We start from the raw sequence: 25,000 nt of genomic DNA, 5'->3' as shown, positions 1-25,000 counted from the left end.
CACAGGTTCAGTCCGGTTTAGTCTGGTCCTTACCATGATGGGTGGGGCCGACTTGGGCGGTGTCAGGGGTGTGTCTCTCGTGGGTTGGATCTGCTCTGGTCTGAATTTAGTCTGGACCTGGTCTGGACTCTGGACTTTGAGGAGCTCGCTGAAGTCCTGGGCCAGTCTGGACTTCCGGCCCACGCTGCCGAAAGGCCGGACCGCAATCCCAGGCCCATCCTCTCGGGTCGGGGGCTCGGACTGGTCCCGCTTCAGGGAACTGGACCTCGGGGACTGGGACTCCAGCGTCCCATGGACCGAGGCAGGTCGGTCCGGTCTACGGCGCTCCAGACGAGCTCTGAGGGCCGCCTGGACCTCAGACTGAGAACCTGAGGTCTAAGAGAGAGAGGGAGAGCTGATCAAGAGAAGGTAGGACTTTGGCTGGTCCGAAACAGGTCCAGGTCCAGGTCTAGTCCTAGTCCAGGTTCAGGCCAAGTCCAGGTCCAGGTCCAGGTCCAGGTCCAGGTCCAGGTCCAGGTCCAGGTCCAGGTCCAGGTCCAGGTCCAGGTCCAGGTCTAACCTGAGGGCTGTGGGTGAAGGACATGGATCTCTTCTTTCGAGGATTGTCGTCGTCATAAAACTCAATAATGAAGGCCTGCTGAGGGGGTGGAGCCTGTTGCTGAGGGGGCGGCACCTGTTGTGGAGGGGGAGGGGCCTGTTGTGGAGGTGGCGGAGCCTGCTGTTGAGGGGACGGAGCCTGCAGCGGCGAGGGTGGAGCCTGTAGATTAGGGGGCGGGGCTCCAGGAGGGGGCAGTGCTACAGGAGGGGGCGGGGCTCCAGGAGGGGGCCGTGCTACAGGAGGGGGCGGGGCTACACAAGCAGTGGAGATTTGTCTTGTATATGGGACCGTGTCCAGAGCATTCGCAGGTTCTGATGTGACAGGATCCTCCGAGTCGCTCTGAGTCCCATCTTCATGATGATGATCTGCAAACACATCACAAGTATGAGGCCCGAGGCCCATGAGGGCCATGAGGGCCATGAGGGCCATGAGGCCCGAGCGCTCAGTAGCTCACAAATACATCCCCCAAATGTGCATATGAGCAAATAATCAAAAAATATACTGTCATACCCATGTGCAATACTGACAAACCCATGTGCAATACTGTCATACCCATGTGCAATACTGACAAACCCATGTGCAATACTGACATACCCATGTGCAATACTGACATACCCATGTGCAATACTGACATACCCATGCGCAATACTGTCATACCCATGTGCAATACTGACATACCCATGTGCAATACTGTCATACCCATGTGCAATACTGACATACCCATGTGCAATACTGTCATACCCATGTGCAATACTGACATACCCATGTGCAATACTGTCATACCCATGTGCAATACTGACATACCCATGTGCAATACTGTCATACCCATGTGCAATACTGTTATACCGATGTGCAATACTGACATACCCATGTGCAATACTGTCATACCCATGTGCAATACTGACATACCCATGTGCAATACTGACATACCCATGTGCAATACTGACATACCCATGTGCAATACTGTCATACCCATGTGCAATACTGACATACCCATGTGCAATACTGACATACCCATGTGCAATACTGACATACCCATGTGCAATACTGACATACCCATGTGCAATACTGTCATACCCATGTGCAATACTGACATACCCATGTGCAATACTGACATACCCATGTGCAATACTGTCATACCCATGTGCAATACTGACATACCCATGTGCAATACTGTCATACCCATGTGCAATACTGACATACCCATGTGCAATACTGTCATACCGATGTGCAATACTGACATACCCATGTGCAATACTGTCATACCCATGTGCAATACTGTCATACCCATGTGCAATACTGACATACCCATGTGCAATACTGTCATACCCATGTGCAATACTGACATACCCATGTGCAATACTGTCATACCCATGTGCAATACTGACATACCCATGTGCAATACTGACATACCCATGTGCAATACTGACATACCCATGTGCAATACTGTCATACCCATGTGCAATACTGACATACCCATGTGCAATACTGACATACCCATGTGCAATACTGACATACCCATGTGCAATACTGTCATACCCATGTGCAATACTGTCATACCCATGTGCAATACTGTCATACCCATGTGCAATACTGTCATACCCATGTGCAATACTGTCATACCCATGTGCAATACTGTCATACCCATGTGCAATACTGACATACCCATGTGCAATACTGACATACCCATGTGCAATACTGACATACCCAAGTCCAATACTGTCATACCCATGTGCAATACTATCATACCCATGTGCAATACTGTCATACCCATGTGCAATACTGACATACCCATGTGCAATACTGACATACCCATGTGCAATACTGTCATGCCCATGTGCAATACTGTCATACCGATGTGCAATACTGTCATACCCATGTGTAATACTGTCATACCCATGTGCAATACTATCATACCCATGTGCAATACTGACATACCCATGTGTAATACTGTCATACCCATGTGCAATACTGACATACCCATGTGCAATACTGTCATACCCATGTGCAATACTGTCATACCCATGTGCAATACTGTCATACCCATGTGCAATACTATCATACCCATGTGCAATACTGACATACCCATGTGCAATACTGACATACCCATGTGCAATACTGTTTCGGAGCAATATTCTCTGACCATATAACAGTTGTAAATAACTTCTGCACCTTCTTTGTGTTGCGACTCTGGAATTGGGACAAATAAACCTGATCTAGACCAGGTCCAGGTCTAGACCTGGACTAAAGCCGGTCTAACCTCTGGGAGTCCGGCTCTTCACGGCGAAATCGCTCTTGGTGCTGAACGTGTCATCACTTTTGGGGCGTCGCCGCATCACACTGACATCACTGTGCACCAGCCAATCAGCGACCTTCCTCTGCGATGACATCACCTCCTGGTCAGCTCGGGTCCGGTCCTGGTCAGACCTTCGCTGGGTCCTGGAAAACTTGGTCACTTGGTCTTTGATCTTGATCTTTCCTGGAGTGAACTCGTCGAATTCTATGGTGAAGGAGGCGTGGCTCTGGACCACGGCCGGAGTCTCGGCCTGGACCAGGGACTCGGCCTGGACCAGGTTCTGGACCAGGGTCTGGACCGGACTGTCCTGTGTGGGCAGGTCCCTTGTGGGGATGTCGAAGTACCAGGGCTTGGTCTGGTCCAGGTCCAGATCCGAGTCTTTCTGCAGATCTGAGACAGAAAGAACAGAGTCAGAGGAAGTGTGCTGCTCGAAGGCACAGAGGAAGTGTGCTGCTCGAAGGCACAGAGGAAGTGTGCTGCTCGAAGGCACAGAGGAAGTGTCCTTACCTGAGGGCCGGTCCCTGTAGTCTTGGTCTCCCCACCACGAAGGTCGCCCGTACAGAGGAGTCGGCCCAGAGTCTGAGGAGCAGAAAATAAACACATTTAACAAAACAAGACCAGGACCAGGATCAGGACCAGGACCAGGTCCTAGACCAGGACTCGGACCAGGACCAGAGCCAGGACCAGGACCAGGACCAGGACCCGGACCAGGACCAGGTCCTAGACCAGGACCAGGACCAGGTCCAGGACCCGGACCAGGACCAGGTCCTAGACCAGGACCAGGACCAGAGCCAGGACCAGGACCAGGACCAGGACCAGAGCCAGGACCAGGACCAGGACCAGGACCAGGACCAGGACCAGGACCCGGACCAGGACCAGAGCCAGGACCAAAGCCAGGACCAGGACCAGGACCAGGACCAGGACCAGGACCAGGACCAGGACCAGGACCAGAGCCAGGACCAGGACCAGGACCAGGACCAGGACCAGGACCAGGTCCTAGACCAGGACCCGGACCAGAGCCAGGACCAGGACCAGAGCCAGGACCAGGACCAGGACCAGGACCAGGACCAGGACCCGGACCCGGACCAGGACCAGGACCAGAGCCAGGACCAGGACCAGAGCCAGGACCAAAGCCAGGACCAGGACCAGGACCAGGACCAGAGCCAGGACCAGGACCAGGACCAGGACCAGGACCAGGACCAGGACCAGGACCAGGACCAGGACCAGGACCAGAGCCAGGACCAGGACCAGGACCAGGACCAGGACCAGGACCAGGACCAGACTTCTGCTGTAACGACACTTCTGTTGTAGGTCGTTGTCCTGGTCCTGGTCCTGGTCCAGGTCCAGGCTCTGGTCCTGGTCCGGGTCCGGGTCCGGGTCCGGGTCCGGGTCCTGGTCCTGGTCCTGGTCCTGGCTCTGGTCCTGGTCCTGGTCCTGGCTCTGGTCCTGGTCCTGGTCCTGGTCCTGGCTCTGGTCCTGGTCCTGGTCCTGGTCCTGGCTCTGGTCCTGGTCCTGGTCCTGGTCCTGGTCCTGGTCCTGGCTCTGGTCCTGGTCCTGGTCCTGGTCCTGGTCCGGGTCCTGGTCTAGGACCTGGTCCTGGTCCTGGTCCGGGTCCTGGTCTAGGACCTGGTCCTGGTCCTGGTCCTGGCTCTGGTCCTGGTCCTGGTCCTGGCTCTGGTCCTGGTCCTGGTCCTGGTCCTGGCTCTGGTCCTGGTCCTGGTCCTGGTCCTGGTCCTGGTCCTGGCTCTGGTCCTGGTCCTGGTCCTGGCTCTGGTCCTGGTCCTGGTCCTGGTCCTGGTCCTGGCTCTGGTCCTGGTCCTGGCTCTGGTCCTGGTCCTGGTCCTGGTCCTGGTCCTGGTCCTGGTCCTGGTCCTGGCTCTGGTCCTGGTCCTGGTCCTGGTCCTGGTCCTGGTCCTGGTCCTGGTCTAGGACCTGGTCCTGGTCCTGGTCCTGGCTCTGGTCCTGGTCCTGGTCCTGGCTCTGGTCCTGGTCCTGGTCCTGGCTTTGGTCCTGGCTCTGGTCCTGGTCCTGGTCCTGGTCCTGGCTCTGGTCCTGGTCCTGGTCCTGGTCCTGGTCCTGGTCCTGGCTCTGGTCCTGGTCCTGGTCCTGGCTCTGGTCCTGGTCCTGGTCCTGGTCCTGGTCCTGGCTCTGGTCCTGGTCCTGGTCCTGGCTCTGGTCCTGGTCCTGGTCCTGGTCCTGGTCCTGGCTCTGGTCCTGGTCCTGGCTCTGGTCCTGGTCCTGGTCCTGGTCCTGGTCCTGGTCCTGGTCCTGGTGTAGCACTGACCTGTCTTCGTGGTCGTAGTCCTGGTCTTCTCCTCGGTCTCACATTGGGGGGGCTCAGGGGGGCTCTGGATCTGCAGCTGAGATGTGTACTTCTCATGCTGAAACACAGGGGCCGCTCTTACACAGGGGCCGCTCTTACACAGGGGCCGCTCTTACACACGACACACACAGGGGCCGCTCTTACACAGGGGCCGCTCTTACACAGGGGCCGCTCTTACACAGGGGCCGTTCTTACACACGACACACACAGGGGCCGCTCTTACACAGGGGCCGCTCTTACACACGACACACACAGGGGCCGCTCTTACACAGGGGCCGCTCTTACACACGACACACACAAGGGCCGCTCTTACACAGGGGCCGCTCTTACACAGGGGCCGCTCTTACACAGGGGCCGCTCTTACACAGGGGCCGCTCTTACACAGGGGCCGCTCTTACACACGACACACACAGGGGCCGCTCTTACACAGGGGCCGCTCTTACACACGACACACACAGGGGCCGCTCTTACACAGGGGCCGCTCTTACACAGGGGCCGCTCTTACACAGGGGCCGTTCTTACACACGACACACACAGGGGCCGCTCTTACACAGGGGCCGCTCTTACACACGACACACACAGGGGCCGCTCTTACACAGGGGCCGCTTTTACACACGACACACACAAGGGCCGCTCTTACACAGGGGCCGCTCTTACACAGGGGCCGCTCTTACACAGGGGCCGCTCTTACACAGGGGCCGCTCTTACACACGACACACACAGGGGCCGCTCTTACACAGGGGCCGCTCTTACACACGACACACACAAGGGCCGCTCTTACACAGGGGCCGCTCTTACACAGGGGCCGCTCTTACACAGGGGCCGCTCTTACACAGGGGCCGCTCTTACACACGACACACACAGGGGCCGCTCTTACACACGACACACACAGGGGCCGCTCTTACACAGGGGCCGCTCTTACACACGACACACACAAGGGCCGCTCTTACACAGGGGCCTCTCTTACACAAGACACACACAAGGGCCGCTCTTACACAGGGGCCGCTCTTACACAGGGGCCGCTCTTACACACGACACACACAGGGGCCGCTCTTACACAGGGGCCGCTCTTACACACGACACACACAAGGGCCGCTCTTACACAGGGGCCGCTCTTACACAGGGGCCGCTCTTACACAGGGGCCGCTCTTACACAGGGGCCGCTCTTACACACGACACACACAGGGGCCGCTCTTACACACGACACACACAGGGGCCGCTCTTACACAGGGGCCGCTCTTACACACGACACACACAAGGGCCGCTCTTACACAGGGGCCTCTCTTACACAAGACACACACAAGGGCCGCTCTTACACAGGGGCCGCTCTTACACAGGGGCCGCTCTTACACAGGGGCCGCTCTTACACACGACACACACAGGGGCCACTCTTACACAGGGGCCGCTCTTACACAGGGGCTGCTCTTACACAGGGGCCGCTCTTACACAGGGGCCGCTCTTACACAAGACACACACAAGGGCCGCTCTTACACAGGGGCCGTTCTTACACAGGGGCTGCTCTTATACAGGGGCCGCTCTTACACAGGGGCCGCTCTTACACAGGGGCCGCTCTTACACAGGGGCCGCTCTTACACAGGGGCCGCTCTTACACAGGGGCCGCTCTTACACAGGGAACGCTCTTACACACGACACACACAGGGGCCGCTCTTACACAGGGGCCGCTCTTACACACGACACACACAAGGGCCGCTCTTACACAGGGGCCGCTCTTACACAGGGGCCGCTCTTACACAGGGGCCGCTCTTACACAGGGGCCGCTCTTACACACGACACACACAGGGGCCGCTCTTACACAGGGGCCGCTCTTACACAGGGGCCGCTCTTACACAGGGGCCGTTCTTACACACGACACACACAGGGGCCGCTCTTACACAGGGGCCGCTCTTACACACGACACACACAGGGGCCGCTCTTACACAGGGGCCGCTCTTACACACGACACACACAAGGGCCGCTCTTACACAGGGGCCGCTCTTACACAGGGGCCGCTCTTACACAGGGGCCGCTCTTACACAGGGGCCGCTCTTACACAGGGGCCGCTCTTACACACGACACACACAGGGGCCGCTCTTACACAGGGGCCGCTCTTACACACGACACACACAGGGGCCGCTCTTACACAGGGGCCGCTCTTACACAGGGGCCGCTCTTACACAGGGGCCGTTCTTACACACGACACACACAGGGGCCGCTCTTACACAGGGGCCGCTCTTACACACGACACACACAGGGGCCGCTCTTACACAGGGGCCGCTCTTACACACGACACACACAAGGGCCGCTCTTACACAGGGGCCGCTCTTACACAGGGGCCGCTCTTACACAGGGGCCGCTCTTACACAGGGGCCGCTCTTACACACGACACACACAGGGGCCGCTCTTACACAGGGGCCGCTCTTACACACGACACACACAAGGGCCGCTCTTACACAGGGGCCGCTCTTACACAGGGGCCGCTCTTACACAGGGGCCGCTCTTACACAGGGGCCGTTCTTACACACGACACACACAGGGGCCGCTCTTACACACGACACACACAGGGGCCGCTCTTACACAGGGGCCGCTCTTACACACGACACACACAAGGGCCGCTCTTACACAGGGGCCTCTCTTACACAAGACACACACAAGGGCCGCTCTTACACAGGGGCCGCTCTTACACAGGGGCCGCTCTTACACACGACACACACAGGGGCCGCTCTTACACAGGGGCCGCTCTTACACACGACACACACAAGGGCCGCTCTTACACAGGGGCCGCTCTTACACAGGGGCCGCTCTTACACAGGGGCCGCTCTTACACACGACACACACAGGGGCCGCTCTTACACACGACACACACAGGGGCCGCTCTTACACAGGGGCCGCTCTTACACACGACACACACAAGGGCCGCTCTTACACAGGGGCCTCTCTTACACAAGACACACACAAGGGCCGCTCTTACACAGGGGCCGCTCTTACACAGGGGCCGCTCTTACACAGGGGCCGCTCTTACACACGACACACACAGGGGCCACTCTTACACAGGGGCCGCTCTTACACAGGGGCTGCTCTTACACAGGGGCCGCTCTTACACAGGGGCCGCTCTTACACAAGACACACACAAGGGCCGCTCTTACACAGGGGCCGTTCTTACACAGGGGCTGCTCTTATACAGGGGCCGCTCTTACACAGGGGCCGCTCTTACACAGGGGCCGCTCTTACACAGGGGCCGCTCTTACACAGGGGCCGCTCTTACACAGGGAACGCTCTTACACACGACACACACAGGGGCCGCTCTTACACAGGGGCCGCTCTTACACACGACACACACAAGGGCCGCTCTTACACAGGGGCCGCTCTTACACAGGGGCCGCTCTTACACAGGGGCCGCTCTTACACAGGGGCCGCTCTTACACACGACACACACAGGGGCCGCTCTTACACACGACACACACAGGGGCCGCTCTTACACAGGGGCCGCTCTTACACACGACACACACAAGGGCCGCTCTTACACAGGGGCCTCTCTTACACAAGACACACACAAGGGCCGCTCTTACACAGGGGCCGCTCTTACACAGGGGCCGCTCTTACACAGGGGCCGCTCTTACACACGACACACACAGGGGCCACTCTTACACAGGGGCCGCTCTTACACAGGGGCTGCTCTTACACAGGGGCCGCTCTTACACAGGGGCCGCTCTTACACAAGACACACACAAGGGCCGCTCTTACACAGGGGCCGTTCTTACACAGGGGCTGCTCTTATACAGGGGCCGCTCTTACACAGGGGCCGCTCTTACACAGGGGCCGCTCTTACACAGGGGCCGCTCTTACACAGGGGCCGCTCTTACACAGGGGCCGCTCTTACACAGGGAACGCTCTTACACACGACACACACAGGGGCCGCTCTTACACAGGGGCCGCTCTTACACACGACACACACAGGGGCCGCTCTTACACAGGGGCCTCTCTTACACAGGGGCCGCTCTTACACAGGGGCCGCTCTTACACAGGGGCCGCTCTTACACAGGGGCCGCTCTTACACAGGGGCTGCTCTTACACACGACACACACAGGGGCCGCTCTTACACAGGGGCCTCTCTTACACACGACACACACAGGGGCCGCTCTTACACAGGGGCCGCTCTTACACACGACACACACAGGGGCCGCTCTTACACAGGGGCCTCTCTTACACAGGGGCCGCTCTTACACAGGGGCCGCTCTTACACAGGGGCCGCTCTTACACAGGGGCCGCTCTTACACACGACACACACAGGGGCCGCTCTTACACAGGGGCCTCTCTTACACAAGACACACACAAGGGCCGCTCTTACACAGGGGCCGCTCTTACACAGGGGCCGCTCTTACACAGGGGCCTCTCTTACACAAGACACACACAAGGGCCGCTCTTACACAGGGGCCGCTCTCACCTTCAGGGCCTCCTCTGGAACTTTGTGTTGACTCTTTTCCAGGACGTAAACGTGAGAATGTGAAACGAGCTCAGGAAAACGAACGAGTTTTAACGAGCGAAAGGAACATTATTATTACTACATCATAAATATTACACAATAAAAGCATGAAGGATATCGTAGATAAATATTACACAATAAAAGCATGAAGAATATCGTAGATAAATATTACACAATAAAAGCATGAAGGATATCGTAGATAAATATTACACAATAAAAGCATGAAGGATATCGTAGATAAATATTACACAATAAAAGCATGAAGGATATCGTAGATAAATATTACACAATAAAAGCATGAAGGATATCGTAGATAAATATTACACAATAAAAGCATGAAGGATATCGTAGATAAATATTACACAATAAAAGCATGAAGGATATCGTAGATAAATATTACACAATAAAAGCATGAAGGATATCGTAGATAAATATTACACAATAAAAGCATGAAGGATATCGTAGATAAATATTACACAATAAAAGCATGAAGAATATCGTAGATAAATATTACACAATAAAAGCATGAAGGATATCGTAGATAAATATTACACAATAAAAGCATGAAGGATATCGTAGATAAATATTACACAATAAAAGCATGAAGAATATCGTAGATAAATATTACACAATAAAAGCATGAAGGATATCGTAGATAAATATTACACAATAAAAGCATGAAGGATATCGTAGATAAATATTACACAATAAAAGCATGAAGGATATCGTAGCCGAAGCGGATGATGTCGTTCAGCTTCAGACCGATGTAAGTCTGGTCCGGGATCCTCAGGTCGTTCACGAAGGTCTAAAGAGAAAAAAGAGACCAGGACTAAACCAGGTCTAAACCAGGTCTTAACAGGGACTAAACCAGGTCTAAACCAGGACTAAACCAGGTCTTAACAGGGACTAAACCAGGTCTAAACCAGGACTAAACCAGGTCTTAACAGGGACTAAACCAGGACTAAACCAGGACTAAACCAGGACTAAACCAGGACTAAACCAGGACTAAACCAGGACTAAACCAGGTCTTAACAGGGACTAAACCAGGTCTAAACCAGGACTAAACCAGGTCTAAACCAGGACTAAACCAGGTCTTAACAGGGACTAAACCAGGTCTAAACCAGGACTAAACCAGGTCTTAACAGGGACTAAACCAGGACTAAACCAGGACTAAACCAGGACTAAACCAGGACTAAACCAGGACTAAACCAGGACTAAACCAGGTCTAAATCAGGTCTTAACAGGGACTAAACCAGGACTAAACCAGGACTAAACCAGGACTAAACCAGGACTAAACCAGGACTAAACCAGGACTAAACCAGGTCTAAATCAGGTCTTAACAGGGACTAAACCGGGACTAAACCGGGACTAAACTGGGACTAAACCGGGACTAAACCAGGACTAAACCAGGACAAAACCAGGACTAAACCAGGACTAAACCAGGACTAAACCAGGTCTTAACAGGGACTAAACCAGGTCTAAACCAGGACTAAACCAGGTCTTAACAGGGACTAAACCAGGACTAAACCAGGACTAAACCAGGACTAAACCAGGACTAAACCAGGACTAAACCAGGACTAAACCAGGACTAAACCGGGACTAAACCGGGACTAAACTGGGACTAAACCGGGACTAAACCAGGACTAAACCAGGACAAAACCAGGACTAAACCAGGACTAAACCAGGACTAAACCAGACTGACCCCGTTGAGGCTTCCCAGGTCCTTGACCAGGTGTTGGTCGGTCGTCTGGTTGTAGTTGATGACGGCGTGTTGTTTGTCCACGCTGCGAGACTGAAACACATTAAACACAGGGCTCATGTGTGAAGGGCGGGGTGAGGGGGTGTGGTCATGTGTGAAGGGCGGGGTGAGGGTGTGTGGTCATGTGTGAAGGGCGGGGTGAGGGGGTGTGGTCATGTGTGAAGGGCGGGGTGAGGGGGTGTGGTCATGTGTGAAGGGCGGGGTGAGGGGGTGTGGTCATGTGTGAAGGGCGGGGTGAGGGGGTGTGGTCATGTGTGAAGGGCGGGGTGAGGGGGTGTGGTCATGTGTGAAGGGCGGGGTGAGGGGGTGTGGTCATGTGTGAAGGGCGGGGTGAGGGGGTGTGGTCATGTGTGAAGGGCGGGGTGAGGGTGTGGTCATGTGTGAAGGGCGGGGTGAGGGGGTGTGGTCATGTGTGAAGGGCGGGGTGAGGGTGTGGTCATGTGTGAAGGGCGGGGTGAGGGGGTGTGGTCATGTGTGAAGGGCGGGGTGAGGGGGTGTGGTCATGTGTGAAGGGCGGGGTGAGGGGGTGTGGTCATGTGTGAAGGGCGGGGTGAGGGTGTGGTCATGTGTGAAGGGCGGGGTGAGGGTGTGGTCATGTGTGAAGGGCGGGGTGAGGGGGTGTGGTCATGTGTGAAGGGCGGGGTGAGGGGGTGTGGTCATGTGTAAAGGGCGGGGTGAGGGTGTGTGGTCATGTGTGAAGGGCGGGGTGAGGGGGTGTGGTCATGTGTGAAGGGCGGGGTGAGGGGGTGTGGTCATGTGTGAAGGGCGGGGTGAGGGGGTGTGGTCATGTGTGAAGGGCGGGGTGAGGGTGTGGTCATGTGTGAAGGGCGGGGTGAGGGTGTGGTCATGTGTGAAGGGCGGGGTGAGGGGGTGTGGTCATGTGTGAAGGGCGGGGTGAGGGGGTGTGGTCATGTGTAAAGGGCGGGGTGAGGGTGTGTGGTCATGTGTGAAGGGCGGGGTGTGGTCATGTGTGAAGGGCGGGGTGAGGGTGTGGTCATGTGTGAAGGGCGGGGTGAGGGTGTGTGGTCATGTGTGAAGGGCGGGGTGAGGGGGTGTGGTCATGTGTGAAGGGCGGGGTGAGGGTGTGGTCATGTGTGAAGGGCGGGGTGAGGGGGTGTGGTCATGTGTGAAGGGCGGGGTGAGGGGGTGTGGTCATGTGTTAAGGGCGGGGTGAGGGGGTGTGGTCATGTGTGAAGGGCGGGGTCACGTGTGAAGGGCGGGGTCATGTGCGAGGGGGCGGGGTCAGGGGGCGGGGCTCCTCACCTGCAGCATGAGCTCACAGTCTTCTCGGCCGACAAAGATCATCTCTCGTGGCAGACGGTGCCGAGTCCCAGAGCTGCTCACCAGGAACCAGGAAGTGACGCTCATGTCTGCGGCAGCCCCAGGGCATGCTGGGAAACGTAGTACCAGAGTGTTAGCGCCACATTGGCTCTAAACTCTCCAGAGTTACGTCAAATCAAATGTTTTACCAGAGTTTTAAAGAGTTATTACTAAGTCAGATACAAAATGTTATATTTTACATTGGTATATTATCATATTTTACCAATTTTATGTTAAAAGTTTAGATTTTATTTCAAAAATTAAAAAAAATATATAAATATATAATTTTTTAAGCATAAAAAACCACAAACATAAAAAAACACACACTTTTAAAAGCTTTATTTTTTAGTTTTTTAAACATTACTTTGCATGTTTGTTGGATTATGAAGACAAACGGGCTAAACCAGGGCTAAACCAGGACTAAACCAGGACTAAACCAGGACTAAACCAGGACTAAACCAGGACTAAACCAGGACTAAACCAGGACTAAACCAGGACTAAACCAGGACTAAACCAGGTCTAAACCAGGACTAAACCAGGACTAAACCAGGTCTAAACCAGGACTAAACCAGGTCTAAACCAGGTCTAAACCAGGACTAAACCAGGTCAAAACCAGGACTAAACCAGGTCTAAACCAGGTCTAAACCAGGACTAAACCAGGACTAAACCAGGACTAAACCAGGACTAAACCAGGACTAAACCAGGACTAAACCAGGGCTAAACCAGGTCTAAACCAGGTCTAAATCAAGATAAAACCAGGACTAAACCAGGACTAAACCAGGTCTAAATCAAGATAAAACCAGGACTAAACCAGGACTAAACCAGGTCTAAACCAGGACTAAATCAAGATAAAACCAGGACTAAACCAGGACTAAACCAGGTCTAAACCAGGACTAAACCAGGACTAAACCAGGTCTAAACCAGGACTAAACCAGGTCTAAACCAGGTATAAACCAGGTCTAAACCAGGACTAAACCAGGACTAAACCAGGACTAAACCAGGACTAAACCAGGACTAAACCAGGTCTAAACCAGGTATAAACCAGGTCTAAACCAGGACTAAACCAGGTCTAAACCAGGTATAAACCAGGTCTAAACCAGGACTAAACCAGGTCTAAACCAGGTCTAAACCAGGACTAAACCAGGTCTAAACCAGGTATAAACCAGGTCTAAACCAGGACTAAACCAGGACTAAACCAGGACTAAACCAGGACTAAACCAGGACTAAACCAGGTCTAAACCAGGTCTAAACCAGGTCTAAACCAGGACTAAACCAGGTCTAAATCAAGATAAAACCAGGACTAAACCAGGACTAAACCAGGTCAAAACCAGGTCTAAACCAGGTCAAAACCAGGACTAAACCAGGTCAAAACCAGGTCTAAACCAGGTCTAAACCAGGACTAAACCAGGTCTAAACCAGGACTAAACCAGGACTAAACCAGGTCTAAACCAGGACTAAACCAGGTCTAAACCAGGACTAAACCAGGACTAAACCAGGTCTAAACCAGGACTAAACCAGGACTAAACCAGGACTAAACCAGGGCTAAACCAGGTCTAAACCAGGTCTAAATCAAGATAAAACCAGGACTAAACCAGGACTAAACCAGGTCTAAACCAGGACTAAACCAGGTCTAAACCAGGACTAAACCAGGACTAAACCAGGTCTAAACCAGGACTAAACCAGGTCTAAACCAGGTATAAACCAGGTCTAAACCAGGACTAAACCAGGACTAAACCAGGACTAAACCAGGACTAAACCAGGACTAAACCAGGACTAAACCAGGTCTAAACCAGGTATAAACCAGGTCTAAACCAGGACTAAACCAGGTCTAAACCAGGTATAAACCAGGTCTAAACCAGGACTAAACCAGGTCTGAACCAGGTCTAAACCAGGACTAAACCAGGTCTAAACCAGGTATAAACCAGGTCTAAACCAGGACTAAACCAGGACTAAACCAGGACTAAACCAGGACTAAACCAGGACTAAACCAGGTCTAAACCAGGTCTAAACCAGGTCTAAACCAGGACTAAACCAGGTCTAAATCAAGATAAAACCAGGACTAAACCAGGACTAAACCAGGTCAAAACCAGGTCTAAACCAGGTCTAAACCAGGACTAAACCAGGTCTAAACCAGGACTAAACCAGGACTAAACCAGGTCTAAACCAGGACTAAACCAGGACTAAACCAGGACTAAACCAGGACTAAACCAGGTCTAAACCAGGACTAAACCAGGACTAAACCAGGTCTAAACCAGGACTAAACCAGGTCTAAACCAGGTCTAAACCAGGACTAAACCAGGTCTAAACCAGGTCTAAACCAGGTCTAAACCAGGACTAAACCAGGACTAAACCAGGTCTAAACCAGGTATAAACCAGGTCTAAACCAGGACTAAACCAGGACTAAACCAGGTCTAAATCAAGATTAAACCAGGACTAAACCAGGACTAAACCAGGACTAAACCAGGACTAAACCAGGTCTAAACCAGGTCTAAACCAGGACTAAACCAGGTCTAAATCAAGATTAAACCAGGACTAAACCAGGTCTAAATCAAGATTAAACCAGGACTAAACTTGGACAAAACCAGGATTAAACCAGGTCTAAATCAAGATTAAACCAGGACTAAACAAGGTCTAAATCAAGATAAAACCAGGACTAAACCAGGTCTAAATCAAGATAAAACCAGGACTAAACCAGGAATAAACCAGGACTAAACCAGGTCTAAACCAGGCCTAAACCAGGACTAAATCAGATCCAAACCAGGTCTAAACCAGGATTAAACCAGGACTAAACCAGGTCTAAACCAGGACTAAACAAGGACTAAACCAGGACTAAACCAGGACTAAATCAGATCCAAACCAGATCCAAACCAGATCCAAACCAGGACTAAACCAGGACTAAACCAGGACTAAACCAGGACTAAACCAGGACTAAATCAGATCCAAACCAGATCCAAACCAGGACTAAACCAGGTCTAAACAAGGACTAAACAAGGACTAAACCAGGACTAAACCAGGACGAGACCAGGACTAAACCAGGTCTAAACCAGGTCTAAACCAGGACTAAACCAGGACTAAACCAGGACTAAACCAGGACTAAACCAGGTCTAAACCAGGTATAAACCAGGTCTAAACCAGGACTAAACCAGGTCTAAACCAGGACTAAACCAGGTTTAAATCAAGATAAAACCAGGACTAAACCAGGACTAAACCAGGTCAAAACCAGGTCTAAACCAGGACTAAACCAGGTCTAAACCAGGTCTAAACCAGGACTAAACCAGGTCTAAACCAGGACTAAACCAGGACTAAACCAGGTCTAAACCAGGACTAAACCAGGTCTAAACCAGGACTAAACCAGGACTAAACCAGGTCTAAACCAGGTCTAAACCAGGACTAAACCAGGACTAAACCAGGACTAAACCAGGTCTAAACCAGGACTAAACCAGGACTAAACCAGGTCTAAACCAGGTATAAACCAGGTCTAAACCAGGACTAAACCAGGTCTAAATCAAGATTAAACCAGGACTAAACCAGGTCTAAACCAGGACTAAACCAGGACTAAACCAGGACTAAACCAGGTCTAAACCAGGTCTAAACCAGGACTAAACCAGGTCTAAATCAAGATTAAACCAGGACTAAACCAGGTCTAAATCAAGATAAAACCAGGACTAAACTTGGACAAAACCAGGACTAAACAAGGTCTAAATCAAGATAAAACCAGGACTAAACCAGGTCTAAATCAAGATAAAACCAGGACTAAACCAGGAATAAACCAGGACTAAACCAGGTCTAAACCAGACCTAAACCAGGACTAAATCAGATCCAAACCAGGTCTAAACCAGGACTAAACCAGGACTAAACCAGGTCTAAACCAGGACTAAACAAGGACTAAACCAGGACTAAACCAGGACTAAATCAGATCCAAACCAGATCCAAACCAGGACTAAACCAGGGCTAAACCAAGACTAAACCAGGACTAAACCAGGACTAAATCAGATCCAAACCAGATCCAAACCAGGACTAAACCAGGTCTAAACCAGGACTAAACAAGGACTAAACCAGGACTAAACCAGGACGAGACCAGGACTAAACCAGGACTAAACCAGGACTAGCCCAGGACTAAACCAGGACAAGACCAGGACTAAACCAGGACTAAACCAGGACTAAACTAGGACTAAACCAGGACTAAACCAGGACTAGACCAGGACTAAACCAGGACTAAACCAGGACTAAACCAGGTCTAAACCAGGACTAAACCAGGACTAAAACAGGACTAGACCAGGACTAGACCAGGACTAAACCAGGACTAAACCAGGACTAGACCAGGACTAAACCAGGACTAAACCAGGACTAAACCAGGACTAAACCAGGACTAAACCAGGTCTAAACCAGGACTAAACCAGGACTAAAACAGGACTAGACCAGGACTAGACCAGGACTAAACCAGGACTAAACCAGGACTAGACCAGGTCTAAACCAGGACTAAACCAGGACTAAACCAGGACTAAACCAGGACTAAAACAGGACTAGACCAGGACTAGACCAGGTCTAAACCAGGACTAAACCAGGTCTAAACCAGGACTAAACCAGGACTAAATCAAGATTAAACCAGGTCTAAACCAGGACTAAACCAGGACTAAATCAAGATTAAACCAGGACTAAACCAGGTCTAAACCAGGACTAAACCAGGACTAAACCAGGTCTAAATCAAGATAAAACCAGGACTAAACCAGGACTAAACCAGGACTAAACCAAGATTAAACCAGGTCTAAACCAGGACTAAACCAGGACTAAACCAGGTCTAAACCAGGACTAAATCAGGACTAAATCAAGATTAAACCAGGTCTAAACCAGGACTAAACCAAGTCTAAACCAGGTCTAAACCAGGTCTAAACCAGGACTAAACCAGGACTAAACCAGGTCCAAACCAGGACTAAACCAGGACTAAACCAGGTCTAAACCAGGACTAAACCAGGTCTAAACCAGGTCTAAACCAGGTCTAAACCAGGACTAAACCAGGACTAAACCAGGTCTAAACCAGGACTAAACCAGGACTAAACCAGGACTAAACCAGGTCTAAACCAGGTCCAAACCAGGACTAAACCAGGACTAAACCAGGACTAAACCAGGTCTAAACCAGGTCTAAACCAGGACTAAACCAGGTCTAAATCAAGATTAAACCAGGACTAAACCAGGTCTAAATCAAGATAAAACCAGGACTAAACTTGGACAAAACCAGGACTAAACCAGGTCTAAATCAAGATTAAACCAGGACTAAACAAGGTCTAAATCAAGATAAAACCAGGACTAAACCAGGTCTAAATCAAGATAAAACCAGGACTAAACCAGGAATAAACCAGGACTAAACCAGGTCTAAACCAGGCCTAAACCAGGACTAAATCAGATCCAAACCAGGTCTAAACCAGGACTAAACCAGGACTAAACCAGGTCTAAACCAGGACTAAACAAGGACTAAACCAGGACTAAACCAGGACTAAATCAGATCCAAACCAGATCCAAACCAGGACTAAACCAGGGCTAAACCAAGACTAAACCAGGACTAAACCAGGACTAAATCAGATCCAAACCAGATCCAAACCAGGACTAAACCAGGTCTAAACCAGGACTAAACAAGGACTAAACCAGGACTAAACCAGGTCCAAACCAGGACTAAACCAGGACTAAACCAGGAGTAAACCAGGACTAAACCAGGTCCAAACCAGGACTAAACCAGGACTAAACCAGGACTAAACCAGGTCTAAACCAGGTCTAAACCAGGTCCAAACCAGGACTAAACCAGGACTAAACCAGGACTAAACCAGGTCTAAACCAGGTCCAAACCAGGACTAAACCAGGTCTAAACCAGGTCCAAACCAGGACTAAACCAGGTCTAAACCAGGTCTAAACCAGGTCCAAACCAGGACTAAACCAGGACTAAACCAGGAGTAAACCAGGACTAAACCAGGACTAAACCAGGACTAAACCAGGTCTAAACCAGGACTAAATCAGGACTAAATCAAGATTAAACCAGGTCTAAACCAGGTCTAAACCAGGTCTAAACCAGGACTAAACCAGGACTAAACCAGGTCCAAACCAGGACTAAACCAGGACTAAACCAGGTCTAAACCAGGTCCAAACCAGGACTAAACCAGGACTAAACCAGGACTAAACCAGGTCTAAACCAGGTCTAAACCAGGACTAAACCAGGACTAAATCAGGTCTAAACCAGGTCCAAACCAGGACTAAACCAGGAGTAAACCAGGACTAAACCAGGACTAAACCAGGACTAAACCAGGACTAAACCATTGCGAGTAACTGTCAGGTGAACAGTGACAAACCTGTTACATGACGTCACCACAGGGGACGCTGGGACATGTGTTAATTTCCTACTGACATTTTGTCTCATCTGTTTTTCTGCTGTTGTGTTTAAATAAATGGGATTGAATCCTCAGTGACGTCACTGACTCCGACCACGCCCTGGACCGTCTCCATCCTGTGTAGCTACTGGAACCAGACCAGGACCAGGACCAGGACTGAACCAGGACCAGGTCTAAACCCGGCACCTCCCCGGGATGCGCGCTTCCCTCCCCCGCTGTCCTGCCTCCTCCTCCCGCTGTACCTTTTCCAGATGCTTCCGCTGCTCCTCCGCTGTCTGCAGCCCAGAGAGATGCGCTGTGAGGCGGGCAGCGTGTGAAGGACGAGCCGCTGCAGGAGCGCTGGGGACCGGGCGGGGACCGGGCTGGGACCGGGCGGGGACCGGGCTGGGACCGGGCGGGGACCGGGCGGGGACCGGGCTGGGACCGGGCGGGGACCGGGCGGGGACCGGGCTGGGACCGGGCGGGGACAGGGCTGGGACCGGGCTGGGACCGGGCACGGAGCGCTGCAGGATGGACACGGAGGCTCGGAGCTCGGCCGAGGAAGAAGATGAGGAAGATGTTATGGCATCTCCTCCCGGTGAACGCGCACGCGCACCCGCCACCAGCGCGTCACCTGCTGCGTGCGCGTGCGTCCCGCGTCACCGGAACAGCGCGTGTTTTGTTGTTTTAAAACAGCGTGATATAGTTTGATATAAATAAAGCCATTCACGACCCATTTTTCCACCACATTAAAGGTGCACTATGTAACATCTCTGTTTACGCCACATCTCCATGGAGATGGTCAGCCATGGTCCAGACCTGACTGGGTGCATCTGAGAGACAACCTGACTTTAAGAGTCCTAAACCTCGTGACAGAATGTTATTGAGTGTCTGCGTCATAAACAGACTCTATATGTTCTTGTATTCTTGGATTATTTTACATATCAGGATTGTCCTGATTTTTGACGCGTTTGAACATGGGTCATACCCATGTGCAAGACTGTCATACCCATGTGCAATACTGCCATACCCATGTACAATACTGTCATACCCATGTGCAATACTGCCATACCCATGTACAATACTGTCATACCCATGTGCAATACTGCCATACCCATGTGCAATACTGCCATACCCATGTACAATACTGTCATACCCATGTGCAATACTGCCATACCCATGTACAATACTGTCATACCCATGTGCAATACTGCCATACCCATGTGCAATACTGCCATACCCATGTACAATACTGTCATACCCATGTGCAATACTGCCATACCCATGTACAATACTGTCATACCCATGTGCAATACTGTCATACCCATGTGCAACACTATAATACCCATGTGCAATACTGTCATACCCATGTACAATACTGTCATACCCATGTGCAATACTGCCATACCCATGTACAATACTATCATACCCATGTGCAATACTGTCATACCCATATGCAATACTGCCATACCCATGTACAACACTATCATACCCATGTGCAACACTGTCATACCCATGTGCAATACTGTCATACCCATGTGCAATAATGTCATACCCATGTGCAATACTGTCATACCCATGTACAATACTGTCATACCCATGTGCAACACTATCATACCCATGTGCAATACTGTCATACCCATGTGCAACACTATCATACCCATGTGCAACACTATCATACCCATGTGCAATACTGTCATACCTATGTGCAATACTGTCATACCCATGTGCAACACTATCATACCCATGTGCAATACTGTCATACCCATGTACAATACTGTCATACCCATGTGCAACACTGTCATACCCATGTGCAATACTGTCATACCCATGTGCAATACTGTCATACCCATGTGCAATACTGTCATACCCATGTACAATACTGTCATACCCATGTGCAACACTATCATACCCATGTGCAATACTGTCATACCCATGTGCAACACTATCATACCCATGTGCAACACTATCATACCCATGTGCAATACTGTCATACCCATGTGCAATACTGTCATACCCATGTGCAACACTATCATACCCATGTGCAATACTGTCATACCCATGTACAATACTGTCATACCCATGTGCAACACTATCATACCCATGTGCAATACTGTCATACCCATGTGCAACACTATCATACCCATGTACAACACTATCATACCCATGTGCAAGACTGTCATACCCATGTGCAATACTGCCATACCCATGTACAATACTGTCATACCCATGTACAATACTGTCATACCCATGTGCAACACTATCATACCCATGTGCAATACTGTCATACCCATGTGCAACACTATAATACCCATGTGCAACACTATCATACCCATGTGCAATACGGTCATACCCATGTGCAATACTGCCATACCCATGTACAATACTGCCATACCCATGTGCAATACTGTCATACCCATGTACAATACTGTCATACCCATGTGCAACACTATCATACCCATGTGCAATACTGTCATACCCATGTGCAACACTATCATACCCATGTGCAACACTATCATACCCATGTGCAATACTGTCATACCCATGTGCAACACTATCATACCCATGTGCAATACTGTCATACCCATGTGCAATCCTGCCATACCCATGTACAACACTATCATACCCATGTGCAACACTGTCATACCCATGTGCAATACTGTCATACCCATGTGCAATACTGACATACCCATGTGCAATACTGCCATACCCATGTACAACACTATCATACCCATGTGCAACACTGTCATACCCATGTGCAATACTGTCATACCCATGTGCAATACTGTCATACCCATGTACAATACTGTCATACCCATGTTCAATACTGTCATACCCATGTGCAACACTATCATACCCATGTGCAATACTGTCATACCCATGTGCAACACTGTCATACCCATGTGCAACACTATCATACCCATGTACAATACTGTCATACCCATGTGCAATACTGTCATACCCATGTACAATACTGTCATACCCATGTTCAATACTGTCATACCCATGTGCAACACTATCATACCCATGTGCAATACTGTCATACCCATGTGCAACACTGTCCCCATGTGCAATACTGTCATACCCATGTACAATACTGTCATACCCATGTGCAATACTGTCATACCCATGTGCAATACTGTCATACCCATGTACAATACTGTCATACCCATGTGCAATACTGTCATACCCATGTGCAACACTGTCCCCATGTGCAATACTGTCATACCCATGTACAATACTGTCATACCCATGTGCAATACTGTCATACCCATGTGCAATACTGTCATACCCATTTACAATACTGTCATACCCATGTGCAACACTATCATACCCATGTGCAATACTGTCATACCCATGTACAATACTGTCATACCCATGTGCAATACTGTCATACCCATGTGCAATACTGACATACCCATGTGCAACACTATCATACCCATGTGCAATACTGTCATACCCATGTACAATACTGTCATACCCATGTGCAATACTGTCATACCCATGTACAATACTGTCATACCCATGTACAATACTGTCATACCCATGTGCAACACTGTCATCGCTGTTAGAGCAATAATGGAATTAATTAAGAAAATTATTTTTTTGTTTAAGTATAAATAAGTATTAAATGAATATAATTACAATCTGAATCTTTAGTATAAATTCCTAATGTTCTAATTATTAACAAAGTCTAATCCTTAAGTTAAATGTATAATTTATGTCACGCTTCAGTCTGGAGCGGGAGAGGGCGGGGCCAGAGCGGGAGAGGGCGGGGCCAGAGTGGGAGAGGGCGGGGCCAGAGCGGGAGAGGGCGGGGCCAGAGTGGGAGAGGGCGGGACCAGAGCAGGAGAGGGCGGGGCCAGAGTTGGAGAGGGCGGGGCCAGAGCGGGAGAGGGCGGGGCCAGAGTGGGAGAGGGCGGGGCCAGAGCGGGAGAGGGCGGGGCCAGAGCGGGAGAGGGCGGGGCCAGAGAAGTAGGCCAAACTTAATTGGTGAAAGGGGAACAGGTGAGACGGGTTGAGATGGAAGTCAGAGGGCGACCGACACGGTCTTTGAGCACATCCCGCACATCCCGCACATCCCGCACATCCCGCACATCCCGCACATCCCGCACATCCCGCACATCCCGCACATCCCGCACATGCCGCACATCCTGCACATCCCGCACATCCCGCACATCCCGCACATCCCGCACATGCCGCACATCCCGCACATCCCGCACATCCCGCACATCCCGCACATCCCGCACATCCCGCACATCCCGCACATCCCGCACATGCCGCACATCCCGCACATGCCGCACATCCCGCACATCCCGCACATCCCGCACATCCCGCACATCCCGCACATCCCGCACATCCCGCACATCCCGCACATCCCGCACATGCCGCACATCCCGCACATCCCGCACATGCCGCACATCCCGCACATCCCGCACATCCCGCACATCCCGCACATCCCGCACATGCCGCACATCCCGCACATCCCGCACATCCCGCACATGCCGCACATCCCGCACATCCCGCACATCCCGCACATCCTGCACATGCTGCACATCCTGCACATGCTGCACATCCCGCACATCCCGCACATCCCGCACATCCCGCACATCCCGCACATCCCGCACATCCCGCACATCCCGCACATCCCGCACATCCCGCACATCCCGCACATCCTGCACATCGCAGCGTCTTTTTGATTGTGCAAAATAAAAGAAATAAACGCACCACGGACGACGTGAGTTTTTGTTCGTGAGGATTTTGTGTGAGTCAAACGGACTCAAAGGAGGAAACTGAGCAGATTTTTAGTGAAGATTGACTAGAAGCCAAAACAGTGTCTATAAGGGCCCCACACCACTGTGTCCATGAGGGCCCCACACCACTGTGTCCATGAGGGCCCCACACCACTGTGTCCATGAGGGCCCCACACCACTGTGTCCATGAGGGACCCACACCACTGTGTCCATGAGGGACCCACACCACTGTGTCCATGAGGGACCCACACCACTGTGTCCATGAGGGCCCCACACCACTGTGTCCATGAGGGCCCCACACCACTGTGTCCATGAGGGCCCCACACCACTGTGTCCATGAGGGCCCCACACCACTGTGTCCATGAGGGCCCCACACCACTGTGTCCATGAGGGCCCCACACCACTGTGTCCATGAGGGCCCCACACCACTGTGTCCATGAGGGACCCACACCACTGTGTCCATGAGGGCCCCACACCACTGTGTCCATGAGGGACCCACACCACTGTGTGCATGAGGGCCCCACACCACTGTGTCCATGAGGGCCCCACACCACTGTGTCCATGAGGGCTCCACACCACTGTGTCCATGAGGGACCCACACCACTGTGTCCATGAGGGACCCACACCACTGTGTGCATGAGGGCCCCACACCACTGTGTCCATGAGGGCTCCACACCACTGTGTCCATGAGGGACCCACACCACTGTGTCCATGAGGGCCCCACACCACTGTGTCCATGAGGGCTCCACACCACTGTGTCCATGAGGGACCCACACCACTGTGTCCATGAGGGACCCACACCACTGTGTGCATGAGGGCCCCACACCACTGTGTCCATGAGGGCCCCAAACCACTGTGTCCATGAGGGACCCACACCACTGTGTCCATGAGGGCCCCACACCACTGTGTCCATGAGGGACCCACACCACTGTGTCCATGAGGGACCCACACCACTGTGTCCATGAGGGCCCCACACCAATGTGTCCATGAGGGCCCCACACCACTGTGTCCATGAGGGACCCACACCACTGTGTGCATGAGGGCCCCACACCACTGTGTCCATGAGGGCCCCACACCACTGTGTCCATGAGGGACCCACACCACTGTGTCCATGAGG

General features: G+C 51.9%; 1 protein-coding gene across 1 annotated transcript in view; it reads right to left on the bottom strand.

Annotated features, from left to right (window-relative positions):
- Positions 1 to 19,763, bottom strand: part of LOC140380582 (centrosomal protein of 170 kDa protein B-like) — a 60,847-nt gene extending 41,084 nt beyond the window's left edge. Inside the window, exons 1-10 of the mRNA XM_072464449.1 lie at positions 19,393 to 19,763; positions 12,720 to 12,847; positions 11,400 to 11,489; positions 10,424 to 10,502; positions 9,659 to 9,717; positions 5,179 to 5,275; positions 3,402 to 3,473; positions 2,859 to 3,284; positions 560 to 963; positions 34 to 375 (exon numbers count right to left, since the gene is read on the bottom strand). Coding sequence (XP_072320550.1) covers positions 34 to 375; positions 560 to 963; positions 2,859 to 3,284; positions 3,402 to 3,473; positions 5,179 to 5,275; positions 9,659 to 9,717; positions 10,424 to 10,502; positions 11,400 to 11,489; positions 12,720 to 12,824 — 1,674 coding nt within the window. The 5' untranslated portion in view covers positions 12,825 to 12,847; positions 19,393 to 19,763. The remainder of the gene's footprint in view (positions 1 to 33; positions 376 to 559; positions 964 to 2,858; positions 3,285 to 3,401; positions 3,474 to 5,178; positions 5,276 to 9,658; positions 9,718 to 10,423; positions 10,503 to 11,399; positions 11,490 to 12,719; positions 12,848 to 19,392) is intronic.
- Positions 19,764 to 25,000: the final 5,237 nt, after the last annotated feature.

The sequence above is a fragment of the Eucyclogobius newberryi genome, unplaced genomic scaffold, assembly GCF_026437365.1.
Source record: "Eucyclogobius newberryi isolate DKJ021-1_F unplaced genomic scaffold, fEucNew1.0.hap1 SCAF_49, whole genome shotgun sequence".
NCBI classification, from domain to species: Eukaryota; Metazoa; Chordata; class Actinopteri; order Gobiiformes; family Gobiidae; genus Eucyclogobius; species Eucyclogobius newberryi.
This window is presented reverse-complemented; position numbering and strand designations above follow the sequence as displayed.